The sequence below is a fragment of the Hypomesus nipponensis genome, chromosome 26 (genome assembly GCF_054491055.1).
Source record: "Hypomesus nipponensis isolate SF chromosome 26, ASM5449105v1, whole genome shotgun sequence".
Taxonomy (NCBI): Eukaryota; Metazoa; Chordata; class Actinopteri; order Osmeriformes; family Osmeridae; genus Hypomesus; species Hypomesus nipponensis.
In genome coordinates, this window is record NC_140386.1 from 8,173,054 (window position 1) to 8,192,022 (window position 18,969).

General features: G+C 47.0%; 1 protein-coding gene across 2 annotated transcripts in view; it reads right to left on the reverse strand.

The window, feature by feature from the left end:
• Positions 1-5,731: 5,731 nt before the first annotated feature.
• The window catches only part of LOC146221302 (uncharacterized), an 82,447-nt gene continuing 69,209 nt past the window's right edge, over positions 5,732-18,969 (reverse strand). Inside the window, exons 5-7 of one of the 2 annotated variants that reach the window (XM_084693122.1) lie at positions 18,615-18,817; positions 14,163-14,284; positions 5,732-7,985 (exon numbers count right to left, since the gene is read on the reverse strand). In XM_084693122.1, the coding sequence (XP_084549248.1) occupies positions 14,215-14,284; positions 18,615-18,817 (273 nt within the window). In that variant the 3' untranslated portion in view covers positions 5,732-7,985; positions 14,163-14,214. Of the gene's footprint in view, positions 7,986-13,738; positions 14,285-18,614; positions 18,818-18,969 lie in introns of those variants that run through there. The other variant, XM_084693121.1, reaches the window with a different exon arrangement.

Below are 18,969 nucleotides of genomic sequence, written 5' to 3' on the forward strand. Positions count from 1 at the left end.
CGTCATTTTGCACGGCTGGGAATCGAACCGGCAACCTTCAGATTACTAGCCCGATTCCCTAACCGCTCAGCCACCTGACTGTCCTGGTGTGAAGCTGTGCATGTGATCGCTGGACCAGGGGGTGATGAAGGAGCAGCAGGCCGTGCCGGACCGAGGTCCTGCCAGAGAGGCTCGTTCCCTCTGAGAGGCGCAGAGGAAACATCCAGCCATCCGCTCTGGTCGAGCCCTGAGTTTACTTTGGATGATTCAATCATTTTTTAAATTTTAAAATCCTTAGCTTTGGTGTACACTTTGAGTGTCTTCATGCGAAGCTTCGTCTCCGATACGAGAGGCGAGAGATGAAAAACGTTGCATTGGATGTATGTTCTTCACGGACAAGGACTTCAAGACACTTAAGGTGAGGGAATGTCGGGGCCATCAGGAGTGCTTTTAAAAGCTAGGATGAGAATAATACGACACAGACATGAGCAGATGCCTGTCTAGCTGTGACAGAGTCCTATCTGAGCCGTACTGCCAACCCCGGGGAAGTCCCTGCAGTTTTGAACGCTCTTCACAACACTGGGCTAATTATACCATAAGAGCACCAAAAGGTCACCTACTGCTTTTGTTGATCCAGCATACCGACATGACGAGCTGAGATGCGTATTCATCATACACGGCACCATTATTTCAAATGTGTGCATGGCACTTAAGCAATGATGTTAGAGTCCTCCTCTTAGGATGGCTGTCTTCAGTAAAGACAGGAATGGAAAAACACGAGAGTATTTCATTTTTATTTAATTTCATGACCTATTGTTATGGTATTACTTTAAAGCTAGAAAGCCAAATATATTAGTGCATCCATCCAACTATGTCATTGTGTGTTAGGACATTGGCAATGAGGAATGCATTACATTGGTAAGTAAATTCTGCAATAATTTCTTTGAAGAGCCTTTGAAGTTTGAAACCATTAAAGAGCAGTGAATCACAGAGCTGCTAGCTGTCTCTGGACAGCCCTGTAGAAGTTTGCGATATCTGTGCAATTACACGGAAGGGAGGGCGATCTGTTTAGGATCTGTTCTCTGTCCATTGCTTTACCACAAAAAGCACACATACACACACACACAGGCATTCATGCATGAACGCTCGCACACACACACACGCACTCACTCTCTTTAAGCTTTGCACCCCTAGAGACATATTCATCTCTTTTTGGATTCCAGAACTTGACCCCGTCTAAATTCTTGGGCCCAGCGTTTAAATGTGTTTCCCATTACAGTATTCACCAAGTGTCTCTGAGAGAAAAAAACACGTCTCCAAAATATAATGTAATAATATTCCCAATGTCTCAGTTCAAAGCACAGGTCATGTCATGTTGTATTAGTTAATTACAGCGATATATTTATATATTTAGGGTACTGTACTGCATGAGTGTGTTGTTCAAAGGAAACAATGCTCAAAGCCTATAGTTTTTAAGGGTTGTTTGCAATGCTAGTCATCTGTCCCCGCGACAAAGTGCTTTCGATTGCATTCCTTGAGATCTGTGATCGTTTTTTGCCATTTCATCAATGCTGGTTGAGTGCCTTCTTTCTGCTGCACAGCAGACTTTAGCATTAGCCTGAAAACAGAAATCAAAACCACAAGAACACTGGGTGGTATTTAATTCCACCCTGTTCCCCTGACCTATAGATATAATTACAGGACCAGTTCAAGCAGCTTCAAATGGACCCTCCAGGTCCGCCCTCTAGGTTCTGGTTCAGCCCCTTCCAGTACGGACTCTCCCCCCCCCGCCCCCCTTCGTACGCTGAAGCTCAACGTCTCTCCATGTGTCACAAGGACTCAGAGTCCGTGACCGGAATCAGCCGGAGGAGAAGCCCCTCGCGGGCAGCTTCTCCTCAGGACTGATGTGTTTTTGGAAGTGGCTACCCCCCGACTCCTCACCCCCTTCCCCCACACACCCTCTCCCTGTTTAATGAGCTCAGTCATAAATAAATGCATGGCCTTAATTAGCCCGCATGGGTGGGGGCGACGGAATTAGCGTGTGTGTGTGTGTGTGTGGGGAGGGGGTGGAGGCTCCAAGCCCCGAGTTCCTCTGGAGATGCTGGCCCTGGTGCGAGGAGGTGGCCTTTGAGCAGATGCTCCTCTCGCTCTGGGCTGGCTGGGGTGTCTGTGTGCCCCTCCTGCCTCCTAATCTATTAAGCTGCTCCTCGCTGCTCCTCGCTGAGCTCCTCTGGCCCGGGTGAGGGGTGAGACTTGACTGTGCACCAAACCGGTATTAGCACCGTGATGTGTTGATCTGGGGGAACAATGACGTTGGGCGCGCGGTTTTGAAGCGAAGAAGTTGTGGCCGGGAAGGGAGAAAAAACAAAAAACGCATCAAGGCTTCACGCTCAGCGTTAACCCTCAAGATATGTGTTGTGGGTCTGCTTCGTGTTTTTTGGGGGGGGACCGTTTGCGGTACCTAAGCGCAGGACTTGTGGGATCGGGGTGTGATGGCCGTCGTCTGGTCTAACGTGGGGTAGAGTCACCTCGACACGCATCGCCACACTCCGGTTGAAGGAGCTGGGGTGGTGACGGAGTGATCCTGGGGAATGTGCGGTCATGACAGGATGCCTGAACCCAGTGTCACATTGCACTCTATGCTGCAGAGAAGCCATGACAAGGAGAGGAGGCCCCTCCCCTCAGGCACTAGCCATGAACCCTGCACTGCCAGACAGGCAGGCAGACAGGCCAGCAGGCAGGCAAAGAGACAGACAGGCAGGCAGGGAGTCAGACAAGCAGGCAGGGAGTCAGACAGACAGGCAGGCAGAGATTCAGACAGACAGGCAGGGAGTCAGTCAGACAGGCAGAGAGGCAGATAGACAGACAGCAGGCAGGGAGTCAGACAGGCAGGCAGAGAGACAGAAAGACAGGCAGAGAGACAGACAGACAGGCAAGGAGTCAGACAGGCAGGCAGGGAGTCAGTCAGACAGGCAGGCAGGGAGTCAGTCAGGCAGGTAGGGAGTCAGTCAGACAGGGAGGGAGTCAAACAGACAGGCAGGGAGTCAGACAGACAGGCAGGGAGTCAGACAGACAGGCACACAGCTAGACAGGCAGGCAGGGAGTCAGTCAGACAGACAGGGAGTCAGTCAGACAGGCAGGGAGTCAGTCAGACAGAAAGGGAGTCAGACAGACAGGCAGGGAGTCAGACAGGCAGGTAAGGAATCAGTCAGACAGGCAGGGAGTCAGACAGACAGGCAGGGAGTCAGACAGACAGGCAGGCAGGGAGTCAGACAGACAGGCAGGGAGTCAGTCAGACAGGCAGGGAGTCGGACAGACAGGCATACAGCTAGACAGGCAGGGCTTCTGATGACATACCAGCAACTCTGTAAGAGAGAGAGAAGCCCGAAGCCCATTCTCTGTTCTCGCAGCTCTCCACCACGTAAAAAGTTTTAGTTTACCACTTTTTTTTTGGGGGGGGGGGCATCCTGCCCCACGTCAACATTTGTCAAAAACAATTTGTGGAGAGCGATTCTGGATAGGGGTGGTGGAAATACATTAGAGGCAGACATTAGTAATATTGCTGCTACTAAGGCCATATGTGAAGCAGCCTGCTCAGGTCACCTGGCACTGAAGGTCACCTTTTTCAGTTAGAATTATTAAGTGCTTCCTCTCTAATCAGATGAGACATGGCACATTCTGCCCAATGCCCATAGCAACCGGTTATTTATAGGTTCCAAACTGAAATGACCAGTTGGTTTAATTTAATAGTGGGCAATAGGATTATACACAGAAACAAATTACCTAAGTGGGGGTACTCCGATACCAAAATCTTTTAACAATGATAGAAACCACGGATATGATGTCTCCCAGTATCATTTCATTATTGCCGTCAGCCTCTACATCTGTCAGACGGGCCTTGGTTCCTGGACGGGGCCGCGTCCAGGCTGACTCGCATCTGCTCTCCAGCAAAGTCACGGAGACCCCACACCCTTCATCTGTCACCCTCGTCCGGGGTCAGGCTGGGGGAGGACAGCACCCAGCATTCCCCCCTCTTCAGTGGGCTTCGCCTCTCGTCAGTCAGCCACCATGTGCCCCCCACCCCCTCCGTTCTGGTGCTCTGTCTGCCCTGTACCGAAATCTAACTAGCGCTGCTTGTTATTCGTCTGTGTACGGGGGTTGACGAGGGGTGCGAATGCCCCAAGCTCTCGTAGGTGAGAAAGGCCAACTCAAATTCCACGTTCCACATCCCCCTTTCGAGAATGGGGGGGGGGGGGGGAGAAGATGGCGTGGTTCACTTTCTGATTTAAAAGAGTTGTGCTTGTGACATGTTCTTTTTTTGTTGTTGTCAAGGCATGCAATTAGACTTCAGCCTTCATACATCAGAGGCTGTCACAACCTCGAACCAGTCTACCATGCTTGCCAACTGCAATCAGAAATAACTCTGTCCCTTCTACTTGATGAAAAACAAGTACTTGGCTATAAACTTGCAGTCATCCTCCAGCCAATCACATTGTCTTGAGTAATTAAAATGATTACCTTAATTAGCTTAATTAACTAAATTTGACTACAGGACATGGCCATATGGTGAAGAAAAACAAAGATGGGAGCTAATTAAAGTTAAAATAATGCAGGTTTTAATTAACTCAACCCTTAGGCATCAACATTTTCAAATTTATCCAAGCTGATAATTAAAAAGTCCTCTTGCCCAAGCAACATTTCTTCTCTGAGCTAATTAAATCTGGAAATGAATTAGCAACATGACGCTCCAAATATTAATTCCTGCTAGAAGATGACTTCACTTTCTAATGAAATTAATTAGCTGCACTGGACCTTCAATCAGATGCCAGTCGCTGTCCGTGAGCGCAAACCTCATGTAATCTAGCAAGGGGCTAAGGACCCCAGGGCGGAAATTTACAATTGTAATGAACACTCTTTAACTGTGTGCCTCTCTTAATACAGCAAATGAACATGTAGATCTATTTACGCCAAGGGGCCTCCTCATTTCAACAGGAGTGGTGGGGACCAGAGAGTTGAAGTAATCTTTTTTTTTCTTCCCCCCCCCTGAAAGAATGTGTTGCAGAGGAGCATATTAACTACATCGCTGCCAAAAGCCATGCCAAGACCTGCTTCACCAATGTGTTAGGGTCCAGGGGCTGTTTCTGTGAGGTGCGTGCCAGCCTATTACAGAAGACCCTCGTGGATTCAACCCTCATACACCCCTCTGGCAGCACAAAGGGGTGACATCGTGTTGCCGTAGCAAAGATGCAGTAAAAAAAAGAAATGTTTGCATTTTCAAAAGTCCACCATTAATGTTGCTATTGTTTCCGCATATCTAATTCATAAATCGAGGCGGCCCTGTAAAACAAACTTCATTAGCAGCGGTAAATAAGCTATTTAAACGGAGCAGCACATTGTTTTCTCAAGCAGCCCTGATTCCAAGATATTATAAAAGAGAAAGGGATCACACGACATGTTATACATTTACCAGAGCATCGTCAAACGCAAACCTGAGTTCTTTCACATGCATTCACACCTTTACAAGTCGGACGGAAGGAATAAAATAGACCTTTTCTATGGCATTGATAGAGGAGTCATGTGGAGTTTTTCCGCAACTGTCATTTGTAGATAACATCCGACGATACCTTTTATGATCAAGATTTATCATACGGGACCATTTATTCATTAAGCAGACGATTTTATCCAATGCAACACAAAAGTAAGACGCAACACAAAAGTAAGAGTAAGGAAAGGATAATCATGTTTACTTTCTTTCATCTCATCATCATCATCATCATCGTTGTAATGATACGTTTTTTAGTTGTTTGATTTGTCGTCAACTCTGGGAGGAATGGTCTCAATTTGGGGTAATCCGTCAATGTGACACAGGAAGGAACACAGAGAAAGAGACCTCTGTCACGTGCGTTGTCATAGCAATTAGCCCTGTGACATAAGGGACCACGGCTCTCAACAATTCATATAAGGGAGAGCTGCGGTCCTAACAGTTTACACATAGCAGGTTCCTGATAAGAGGCTCTTCTTCAGGGGGGATAGCTCAGTAGTTAGAGCATTTGACTGCAGGTCAAGAGGTTAAGGGTTCAAATCCTCCCCTCTGCTCCACGTTGCTTTGGATAAAAGTATCTACCACATGACATGAATACATTGAGTTCCTCTCGTAGTCCTTTTGGCTAGTCTGGATCTAGAGATCAGCAACAAAGTAGTCCAGAGATCAGTGACGTCGGAGACACAGGCTACGACTGAGAGGGCGCTAACCATGCTAATTCCATTGTAGCCATGGATACACAAGCCTTTGTAGACTTTCCCTCTCCAAAACAAGTCTCTATGTTTTCAAAATTGAGATAATCATGTTTACTGGGCATAGTGGCTTTCAGTCAGCCGACATCAAACTGTGAAGTGGAAAAGCTACTCTTTTGAATTTGTCAGTTTTTCAATATTTAATGCACTCCTCTGGCATTTGTGATCCGATATGTAAATAGTATCTCATTTGATTATACAGTGCATAGATAGATATGACAACCTTCCAAAAGATGACAGTTAAGTTCGAATGGTGCAAATTGTTTGAAATCCAGAGGGGAGCATTCCACAATACATTAATGACCCAGCACTTTCATGTTTTCTCATCTGAGACGTAAGAGAATTTGAAATTAAAGGTAGTTGGCGCAAACTACCAAGCGACCCTCATAAAAATGGAATGCTCACTTCAGTCAGGATGCAGGCAGTGATGCACCAGAACTGAGTTCACAGCCAGTTTTGACCAACATCAAGGGAACGTCAACATGCCCAACAGCTGCATTTGCCATTTAGGCCCCAGTAAAGAAAATCCTTTGGTTCCATTTTTCAGACGATTTATTTAGTACATCCTCTCACTTAAAGACCATTAAAATAGAAAATAAAATGTTTGTTTTTTTCCCCTCTCTCTCTCAAACCGTACAGCCGTACAACCGTACAACATTATTGTCGAGTCTTTCTCTTTCCTGGGGCAGTTTTGTCATGTCGACAACAAGCAGCACGTTCTAGCTACTCTGCATGTCTTGCGTGTCCTTCTGAAGCCAACGTGGAACATGCAGATGGAAACATAGACACAATTAGCGCAACAAGGCAAAGCCTGAATACCAACAAGGTGGTGCTACTGTCTGACCTTGAAGACAAAGGATTCAAAACCCTTGTTCCGTTTTTCACCATACTTCATTCAGAGTTTCCCTTTGTGGTCTCTTCTGTGTGAAGCTCAGGCAATGGACTCGGAGGAACATTTCGAGAATGAATCTCCACACATCCAGACCCCCCTGTTGTGACATGGCCATCCAGTAGAAAATTCCACGAGAAAGGAAAATATAGATTATAGATTACAAGTATAAGGCTTATTCAATCAACTATGCAGCATGGCTTAGTCTGAATGGAAAAGAAACAGATTATGGAATTAGGACGATGAATTAAAAAACCTGTTTAATCTCTCTGGTGTCATGGCTGCAGCTTAGCCACAATCATGTTTAGATTGGGGAGATCGTACTGATGGTGTTGAATTCATTACAGTTCTAATTGCCCGGAACATGGATTCATACAGCTTCACAACGGTCAGACGAACAGGAATTCTGTGATATTCCGATGCTGGTTCTGCACAAACCAGATCAACGTTAAAAAGAGCATTTAAATGGATTTCCAGCACTCCTGTGGAGAACTCTTGTTGAATATTTCTAAGTGATGCTTTTGGAAATGGAGGAACTGCATCAAGCTTGCTCAATGACCCCGTGAATCGCTCCAGGGCTTTAATAAGCCCGGACCGCACAAAGCAGTCTTTTTCTAGATTCTTGGCAAATGTACCTGGAGAAAAAACAAGCGGGGCTCTGTCCTGGTCTCCTTAAATGAGTATTAACACGTCTCCAGTCGGTCTGTCTCTGACCTAGCCTAGACATAAAAGGTTAAAACCATGACAGGGTTAAAACCCTATCTGGTCTTTCTGCTTGTATCACATCCCAATTACTGCGGGCATTTCAAGAAGAAGAGGAGGCCTAGAAAGAGAGAGAGAGAGGGGGGGGGGGGGGTGAGAAAAGAAAAATACAACAGTTAAAAAGTCTGTCTCAAAGTAAAAGATAAGTTCTTATCTTAATCTAATGACTTCACAGGCTTAATTTGTCATACCTGACTTGTCTGAAGGAGAGAAAAAAGAGCCCACAGCTTTCTAGTTCTCAGTGTTAATGGGGATATCTCTGAAGTCTGTGAGCACGACTGAAAGGTGAGCTACTGGAACATTAAGTGACGACACCACCCTTTGTTTTAATCCACTCGTGTGTTGAGGTATTTCAGCTGAGCTTTATTAACACCTCACCCTCGAAAATGGGTTCGCATCCAGTACAGTTTCATACCAGTGAATGTCAGGTATCAGACCACATGAACAAATATCTAGAAAATGCTTTTGAATATACTATATTGTATGCTATAAGTATATCCTATGTCCTAGGGGTTAATACTATAGCTGTACATAAGATAAGAGACCATGTTTGATGGGGAATTCAGACTCTGGCACCTCTTGGACCGCTTTTCGCTCAGTTGGGTAGAAACACAAAATGATTCTCGCACACGTGTGAAAGGTTCACAATGCTGGTCCTGACAGCTCCGGACATCTCATTAAAGAACAGGATAACACATTTGGCATTGTTTGCATAGTTCAAGCACACGTTTTAGTGACACAACACAGAGTATACTCTTTTTAAATCTCTCTAATGACTTACTTACTAGGCCATGAATTACATTTAAGTGACATAATATGAGTACAACGGTGTGAACGCTTGGCCCTCCCAGAGTCTTGTCTGCATACCCAAGGCCATATCACACTGCAAAAGAGACATATCTCATCGTGGGAGTAGAACGAAGTAAAACATGCCTCTCCATCTGCAATTTCCTGAATTAGACCAGAATGTTAGCAACGTGTGAGAGCAAATCTCAATAGATTAATTCAAAGTGTTCACTGAATTGTGCTTCCTTTTTTTAATTAATGAGAGAATTAACTGCTTTGTTAATGCATTCCTTTTGGGAATCAGCCTCTGGCCAATCTAGTGGTGAAGAAAAGGAAGCCACATCTCTCAAACACTGACATTAACACAACTCACATTTTGCCGATGTCAGGGCCAAATCGCTCATGTCGGCTAAAATTTGTCTCGCAAGAACATTGTGTTACTTTGAGATGATTTTTGTGTTCAGGCGAGACATCTTGACAGAAAATCGTTGAGATTTCAAGAATAATAATGACAGAAGTGGAATTAAGTTGGATAGTTACAGGCTATATCGTTTCTGCAGTTTAAGAGACTTTCAACATAAAATGCTCTCCCTTGGTGCTCACGTTCAATATAAATCCATCTGACAACTGTGTGAACCTTTGTTCTACATCGTGTCACTTCACACAGTCATACAGTATACTACCATGAAAAAATACTCCTCTCTAAAACTTGACTATTTTCAAATGTCATTCTACTATGTCGCTATAAAAAAGGGTGTTTTTCGGAGGGACAGAAGCCCTCTGTGACATGCTTGCGTGTAAAAAGGGCTATACAAATACATTTGATTTGAACACAGAAGGGGAAAGAAACAGACCTGCTTGAGGTTTACGTCAGGGCTAGCATCTTGTTTCCTTCTGTGTTGAAAGATATTCTGTTACAGCAGGACAGGAGAGAAGCCTCCTCTCCTCTCCAGTGTTTTCCGAAAGGGCAGGTAAACCCCAATCCTCGGAAGAAAAACACTGCAAACACGGCCAGTGCTCTCGCACGGCTTTGGAGGATAACTCAACAGTCCTCTCGAGTTAAGAACTTTCAATAGCGCGTTTGTTTAGCAACATCTATCAGAGGGCTATGGACCATCCTCGGGTAAGCAAACAGCTGAATGTCACCTTGTGGGGGAAAGTGACCCCAAAAAAATCAACAACAACAACAACCCTAGAAGTGCTGAACGGGTCACCCATACAGGCATAACATTACAAGGTAGGCGATTCCCTGCACGGGCCTGTCGCGCATGATGTACGCATCGGACTGGTATCTTCCCCACCAGAGCCCAGATTGTTTTGATATTTTTATTAACATGTCCTCAATCATAAATCACCCAGGGAACTAAGGCCTATCCCTCCTCTCTCGGCAGTATCTGATTACAGGCGGAAGACAAAGTTATCGGACGCCCCCGCCACGTGTCCACCATCGTATCCACTCCAGCTTTAGCAGCCGCCGCACAGTGTAGAGGATTGCATTGAGGCAGAGTAGGCTAAATTAGAATTTGACTATGGATTGGAATACAATATAGGCCTACATACTATTATGGAAATGTTATTTTCCCCTTGCGGTCCCTGTGACTCAACAGCAGCCATGCCACGTTCTCTAGCCCTCATCTGGTTTTATCTAAGAAATGAAACAAAGCCAATTGGACAGGCAGTAAGGACTTTCTGCAATGTCAGGTCTCTATGTCGTATCGCTTTAAATAACCTCTGCGGATATCTTTTTTTTTCTTCTCTCTTTCCGTTACTGCACATCTTGTGATGTTATCGTCTCGAGTCGTGAATATTATTGCGTTGTTTAAGCACAATGTCTTGTCTATTTGCATCACAGCAGAGGAGAGCTGCACTCCATGGGTTCTCGCATCTCCCTTCCTCACAGCGCATCACACCCAACCACGACCCAGACGTCGCGCGGCCCCACACATTTCTTTCCGTTGCCATTGCGACTTGCCACCGTACGCAAAACTGTCACCCCGTCTTAAAGGCTCTGGTTGCTATGTGTAATTCCTTTAACGCGAGGCCCATGAAGAAAGCCTTATCGTTGCTGCAATGGACTCCACATGCCAGCTCACATCCTGAAACCACACACGCCGTGCTGGTAATTCGTTTAATTCATTCATGTCCGACAGTAGGGGCAACAGACAGTCTTGTTCTTGTTGTCTTAAGCTTTGCATACATCATCGTACAGTCAGCAACCTTTGTCTTTCACAAGCGGTTTCGTGGCCATGTGATTTCATTATGGGGTCGGATGAAATTACATGTCTGGTGCCGCCTCGGGTCCAGAGGGAACCTTTTCCTTTTTTAATTGCTGTGCATTTCTTACTTTTAAACGAGAATTTGAAAAAAGGTGCTCGCTTTTGCGGCCGATCCCACAAGAATAGCTAATGATTCTGTGTGTGGAGGAAATGCAAACGCCGTCTGTCTTTTGTTTAATCCTCCTCAACAGGTAGCCAAATCGAAAGCAGATCAAAAATCTCCCTCAGCCCAGGACATTTGGCACTTTGGCCCAATGAGCCCAATCTGTGTTGGTGCTTCAAAGCGGATAGGCTTGTTCACGTGGTTCAAGAGCCGTGGGGGGGGGGGGGAGGTTCACCTGGAGGCCTGTCAGACCTAGACCCAGCTTCATCTCTTCCAGCAGATTTAGCCATTCATAATGGATGGACTATGCTACTGGCACCTCATAAAGCACACGACTCATTAATTACAGTCCATATCATGGCCTGGGATCAAACAATTCCTTCGAAAGTAGTATTTGCTTTTAGTCAAACGCGCACAAGTCTACTGTAAAAACCCAAACAAAAAACGATAAATGTTAAGTATGTTTATGTTCTGTATATTCCTAATAATTGCACCAATTACAAAAGTTTTTCTTAGAGATACAAAATAACATTTTTGTACTAAACAATATAACAGGAAAAACCCTACATTGGATATCGTGCAAATTCATCCAAAAATGTATCAAAATGACACTCTGCAAGCTTCTTTATACATTTTGTTCATACAAAGAGATCCAGAAAGCCTAACATGGTGTTGAAAGCAGCAATTATATTATTTGTGAGACAGAGAGAATGCACCAGTTTAACAGGGAGATACAGCAGGATGCAGCTATAGCAAGTCTGGTACACAGACGAACAATGACAACATGTTTGTTCCATCGCTGTAAATTGAAAAGGCATTCATAGATGCTATCGACTGATCATTAGTTAAACAATGGGAAGATCTTCCGAGGTGACACGCTCCTGTATAAAGTCTGTAGAAGAACGTGGTACCTTGTCCTTCCCCACACTCTAAATATCTTCCACATTCTTCAGCGGGGCCTTTTGAAAACGGAACGGGATCTAACATATACATTCCAATTCCACTGAACCACAGAAATACCGCTCAAAACAACCAAAAGTAAGTAAGTAAAAAAAAAAGAAAAAAAAAAGGGGTGAATAATGAAAACACGTGTCATGTGAGATGCCAGACTGAGAGATACCACAGCATGTGCCGCAGAGTACAGGAGGGTCCAACCTGGGCGCTTAACCTTTTCGGACTGCCAGGTTGTGCCAATGCCCTGTCAGCGGCCACGGATGATGCAGGAGCACACAGGAGGAGGGCCCCACGCCGTGTGCCAGCCTCCCCTCTCGCGCCGCAGTCTGCTGTGCCATGTGGAGCCCCAGATGTAGCGAGCGGCATAATCCACACTCATACACTCATGAAAGTGCCCATCTGTCCACAGCACGCGCACACTAAGCCCGTGGAAGAGCACACGGGCGCGGGCACACGGGGCTCCCTCTCTGCCGGCTTGCTCCGGGTGGCATTTACCAAGCTTGGAGGAGGGAGGGAGGGAGACAGGCAGAGAGAGGGAGGGAGGGAGGGAGGGAGGGAGGGAGGGAGGGAGGGAGGGAGGGAGGGAGGGAGGGAGGGAGGGAGGGAGGGAGGGAGGGAGGGAGGGAGGGAGGGAGGGAGGGAGGGAGGGAGGGAGGGAGGGAGGGAGGGAGGGAGGGAGGGAGGGAGGGAGGGAGGGAGGGAGGGAGAGGGAGGGAGGGAGGGAGAGAGAGGGAGGGAGACAGAGAGAGAGAGAGGCAGAGAGAGGGAGAGAGAGAAAGAGGGAGGGAGAGAAGGAGACGGGGAGGGAGGGAGGGAGAAAGATAAAGAGGGAGACAGAGAGAGAGAGAGGCAGAGAGGGAAGGAGACAGAGAGAGGCAGAGAGAGGGAGGGAGACAGAGAGAGAGGCAGAGGCAGAGAGAGGGAGGGGACCCGTGAATGGTTGTGCCTCGGCGGTGTTCCTCCCCTCCCCGGACCACAGCACGAGCCTCCTCGCCCGGCCTCGCACAGCAGAGCAGCAGGTGGTGGCGATGGAGAGGGTGGAAGGGAGCAGAGAGCGGGCGGGAGAGGCTGTAAAGCCTGTGGAGCTGTACTCTCCACCAGAGCAGACAGGGAGGAGGATCCACTTACACGGGCTGTAGCTCCCGGCTCATGCAGATAAGACCAGAGCACTTGCCCAGCAAGAGAAGCAGAGACGTTACAGCCCTATATCATACCTGACAATGTTTATCCAGCCGGTATATGGAAGAAGAAAAAAAAAAAACACAGCTCATTTGAGCTCTTTGGCGAGGCTGTGCTATCCGGGCGCTCTGAATGGCCTACCCCCCCCCGCGCGCGGCCCTCGGGCCTCAGTCCCCTTTCAGGAGACACGCAGGCACAGATGCCACCGTCGCCCCTGTACTCGTCACCACTTCACAGGCCATTCAATTAGCAGGATGAGCAGAGGAACAGGGGCCCTAGTGAAGCTGATGAGATGCACAAGGACAGGTGACACCAATCAAAACGGCGCCCCATTGTCTCCATGTGGGGCATCGTTAAGGGGACAGGGTGTACTCACAGTACCCGGGAGTTGGTTGTTGTTTTGTTTTTCTCCCCTGCGCCATACTTACATCCGATTGGTCGTGAGCTGGGGATTCGTATGCAAATGCTGCCTGGGTTAAAGCTAGGGTGTAATGATAATGTGATTATGGACTGATGTACAGAATATAAAATGTTTTTATCTATAACCACCTACACAAGGCACATCGCTGCTGTTGTTGGGTTTGGCAGCTGGGGTAATTATGTTGGTCCAGTATGGAAGGTGTGTTTGTTTTTGGTTCAAACGTAATCTCCTGTTGCATATCCAAATGTGTTTCCGTCGCAACGACCGTTGTCTCTACTGTGTTTTTTCAGTTGTAGTTTGCGAGGTGTTCCTTGAGGTCAAATTTGACGATAGTTTGTCTGGTGTTTGAAAACACCCCCCCCCCCCACATGCTAAAGTGCTTAGGGTTGATTCTGAAACACTGGCGCATTGAGCTGACACAGGTTATCAAGCTTCAGTCACATGCTTCATCTCGACCTATCAGAGTTTGCGAAGGAAGCGGAGTCAGCCTTAACGTCCCTCCCCCCTCCTCTCCTTCACCTGGGCCGTCCTGCTCTGCTAACGACCTCACGACCAGCCGCCTCGTCCCAACTCAGACCAGCGCGCTGACGGTAGACATCTTCGCCAGCCGGTACCTGCTACTGAGGTAGCTGGACACACACCTGAGGAAACACACACACACACACAACACAACACAACAGGGGATGAGACAGTGGAGCCCTGCAGGACCAATCTATACTCAGTCTGTTTGGATATGACCAGTTTCAGAGCAGCAGCACAGATAACTTGGCTTGTTTAATTACATAAGCCTCATCACATTGTTTAGCCCACCCTTTCCCCTTTAAACAAGCCCTTAGTAAACAAAGAAAATACTCCTGGGATCTATTAAGGACAGAGAATGCCTCCACACAAGCATATTCCCCTGTGTCTCCTGCTTCCAACACTGAAAGAATATTTTATTTGGCGCCCAAACCTATGCGGGACACTTCTGAGAAGTGTTGGTGGAAATAATTCTACCCACTGCAGTTTTGCATGCTGGGTTTGTCTGGATACATAATCAAAGGAGGAAATGCAAAGGTTCTGAGACACCTCTTCGCGACGGAAAAATAAATGTAACCACCTTTTGACTAAAAGCAATTCGCATTTTAGATTTATCTTTGTGCATAATCAACATCCTACTCTGGTCGTAACTCCTGAGAATGTTTGTTTGATGGGTGGATAAGATTAAATGTTTTATTTACGAAAAGGGGAAATCAAATCAATATATCACATCAGAACTCGCATTTCCACAGTTTCTACAACCATCATTTGCACTTATCACCAACGATCAAAGCAATTTTCCATCCCTTAATATAGGTTTGATGGGGCAAAGAAAAGCTCAATTCTCGGAGAATTGAAAAACACATTTCTTGTGCTTCCACGGTAACTAAGCTGTCAACAGATAAGAGAGTTCCACAGTATCAACTCTGAGGTGATTCATCTCACAATCGCTGCCTAGTGCCTTCTTTAGTAACAGCTTGGAAATATGGTTTGAGGGCCTTTTGCCCAAATGTCCCTCCAAATGCTTCCTGCAAAAGCCCACACAATGAAAGATTTAAACCGCACACGGAAACTACCCGAGCAGTCAGCAGCATTCGGATCCGGCCCCTGCTTGCATTTGCTCCTGTATCACTGGACCCCAAATTCTACAAAAAAGGAACTTGTCTTGGCCATCCTGATGTTTGCTAAAGGGACCCCACTAGCACACTATCCCCAGCCAGCTTGGCAAACTGCTAGAGACAGTGGCGTGAGGTGACACGAGCAGGATAGGCCACTTTGTATCATGTCACCGCTAGCAGTTATTCTCCTTGTTGGACGCGATCTCCACAGTGTCCCTTGTCACTAATCACATCCTGTAAACCACCCAGAGAGCTCAACACCCCCTGCCCCCCCCCCCTTCCACACACCCTTGCATACACACTCCCTTATCTGTCAATCCCGCTTAAATAAAATGTAATTAATGACTTAATTAACATTTCCATAATCTATTTTAATAAATCTAACACGGCATAATGAGAGTTTCCAACCTCCGGGCCATGGGGTATAAAAATTCGCAGTGTTGAGCTGGCATGGTCAAAGCAGAGTTGTCTCAGTGTTGAGACTCTTGCTATGACAGTAAAGGAGGAGGGGAGGGGGGGGGCATCTTTGAGGGAGGCAAGGGGCATATTGTGTGACAGCGCTCTGAAAGAGTTCAAGCCTTAAAAAAAAAAAGAATTCATGTGACTTAGACTCTGTCCAATCACAGAGCTGCAAGGGAGGGACACGGGCACGGTTGAAGGAGAGACGTTGTTTCCTGGAACCTGGAAGGGAGGTTCAAGGTGGGGCGTCCACTTCTGACTGAATAAAAGACACGCGGGTTAGAGTAGGAGAAGAACGACAGTCGACACGGAGACCATAGAGGGAACTTGAGCTGAAGGAACTGTGTACGTATCTTTGTTCAGGGCCCAGTGTACTTTTCACTCCCCAAGGCCAACCAGGATATATTCTGAGAAACGCAGACGTTTGTCGTTACTCAAAACGCTTCATAGCGTGAGGCGTTGAACACTTCCCACAACATCACTCATAATCCACCACTCTTCCTATGGAGAGATACTGTGGAGGCTAGCCCAAGTCTTGAATCCCGCCTAAAAGAACTGTACGACTCGTCTACGTTCATACCTTCAACCGGCTCCACGATTCACCCGGAGACAAATCCTGTAAACGCGCGCGCGGGGCTGTGGAGAACGCTGCTCCGTGAGACGGACAAGCTGATGCAGTGCGGTTGTGTGTCAAGAGGGATGAGGCATGACACAGAGGCCCGAGCCCTTCTCTCTGCTCACCCCACCGGACATCTGCCTCGCCCAATCAGCAGGCAGACGGCAACGAGCTTCACCTCCTCTGGCACCAGGCTGCCGCTTGTGCCAGCTCCCCTTTCTTCCCAATTAAGAGGCAGGCTAAATGAACAAATAAGCCCACAATTTGAGGCAAACACAATAACAACAGCAAAAGGTCAGACTGGATAGTGTGTGTGGGGGGGGGGGGGGGGAAGAGAGGGAAGGGGTGGTGGTTGTTATTTATTTATTTATTTCCCGTTGTTTTTGTAAATGTTTGTCTGGGAGCAATTTTCAAAAGGTTACCATGTCACGCGGTCTGGAAGCAAGTGAGAATGGGCGGGCTCCCCCCCCCCCCCCTGCTCAGGAGAGCTTCTTCCCCAGGGGGTGGGCGCTGACTTAGACCCAGCCTGACGGGCTAGCAGGAGGGAGGCACATCCCAGCAGGCCCAGCCACCATGGGGCATGGCTCTATGGGGCTCCACATCTCCATACATCGCCCACCAAGCCGCCTCGGACACGGGGCCGGTGGGTACGAGGGGGTTGAGGATAATGCGGAAGGAAGGTGGAGGACATGAAGTCATCCAGAAGACTAGAACTCATTATTATTTTTTTCATAAAAAAAAAAAAAAACATTTTCAAAGGAGAGGGCATGGAGAATTCGATTACGTAAAAAAAGTGGAGGACATTTGATGCAGTTTGGGAAGAGTGAGTAAAGCCAGGTTTGACCATTCGGAAACTTTTTGATTCCGAGATTTGAAATGGTCGAAATAAGCAGTCTGGATGTTATGTTACAGGAATAACAAATTCAATCGATTCGAGATTTCCGATCTTGGTTCTTAGGAGAAGGACATATCCTCTGAACAGTGCTTTGAACACAATGTTTCTCGGATCAAATGTGCTGTTTTCAACAATTTACTTCCCCAAAATTACAGCTCAATATAAGCGTTGACACAACTACATAATGGTGCAGAAGCAAATTACCAACCCGACCGCAATATTAATCACCAGTCCATGAGCAAAACTGGTTTAATGGGAAAAACTTATGAGCCTTACTGAGTTGATTACAAACAGCCCCTTTCCTTATAACAAAGGGATGAAAATACAACACACAAACTATCCAAGGTTTTAATTTCCCTTGTTAGTATGAAAGGTAGCCCAGGGAGTTTGTATGCTTGTATCACCATGACCACAAATATCGTCTTTCACTTTGAATTTCTTTGAGTATCTTCAGAAGGGAAAGTCAAGCATTATTTCTTCAATTATGAAAACAGCATCGAGTTGATAATGTTTGTGCCTGGCATTTAATACATTATTTACAAGAGGGTTACTAATAAAAGCATGCTGTTCATTTGCTAATGGTTTACATGGCCCGAGGCATTATTCCAATTAGTATTATGAAAAAAGTGAAACTAAGTCTAATGCAAGAATGGAGGCAGGGTAGGAGAGAGAGAGAGGGAGAAAGAGAGAGGGGGAGAGAGAGAGGGGGGAGAAAGAGAGAGAGGGAGAGAGAGAGAGGGAGAGAGAGAGGGGGGAGAAAGAGAGAGAGGGAGAAAGAGAGAGGGGGAGAGAGTGAGAGAGATGGAAAGAGAGAGGGGGAGAGACAGAGAGATGGAGAAAGAGAGAGGGGGAGAGTGAGAGTGATGGCGAAAGAGAGAGGGGGAGAGTGAGAGTGATGGAGAAAGAGAGAGGGGGAGGGAGAGAGAGATGGAGAAAGAGAGAGGGGGAGAGAGTGAGAGAGATGGAAAGAGAGAGGGGGAGAGACAGAGAGACAGAGAGACATACGCCACACCCTGTGCAGGTGATTTTATTGTCTAAAAGTCCACACATCATTCCCAGCTACGCCAAGAACTGACTAAAACAAATAAATGCTGTGAATTCCCGGTTGTGTATTTTCTTTAAAACAAAAACACGGTCAAAATGTCACAGCTTGTGCTATGGAAAGTTATATTGTCAACTCTGTAATTAGACACGCACAGATGTGCGCGCCTCCCGGCGAAACTGCGGTCCCAGCTTCTAAATTAATTTCGGCGCCTCCCCCTCTCCCCAACAGGTTGAAAACCAGAACGGCGTCTGGGAGAAGCCAGCGAGCGAAAGCGAGCGCCACGAAAAAAAACTCAACCGACAACCGCGTCAACACTCACTTAATCAGAAGGGTTTCGGTGAGCACGCCAAACAGGACCGCCGCCACTTTGAAGGTGGTGTTCGGTGGGGGGTTGTTCAGGGCCGTCATGCAGTAGACCACATAGGGCACCAGGCCCAGGAGAAGGCAGGCTAGCAGCAGCAACAGCCACGTCTGCCACCAACACATCAGGATCAGCCACGGGGGGTGCCTCCGGAGTCGGTACTGTGACACACACAGGGAGAGAAGGAACAGGGCGGTTATGCTCTGTAGCTATGACAACTCTTTCGTTTGATCTGGGGAGGATTTGATCTGGTTCTGTTCAGCTTACACCGCTAAGTGCATTCAGGTAAAAAAAACATCCTCTTCTTTTAACA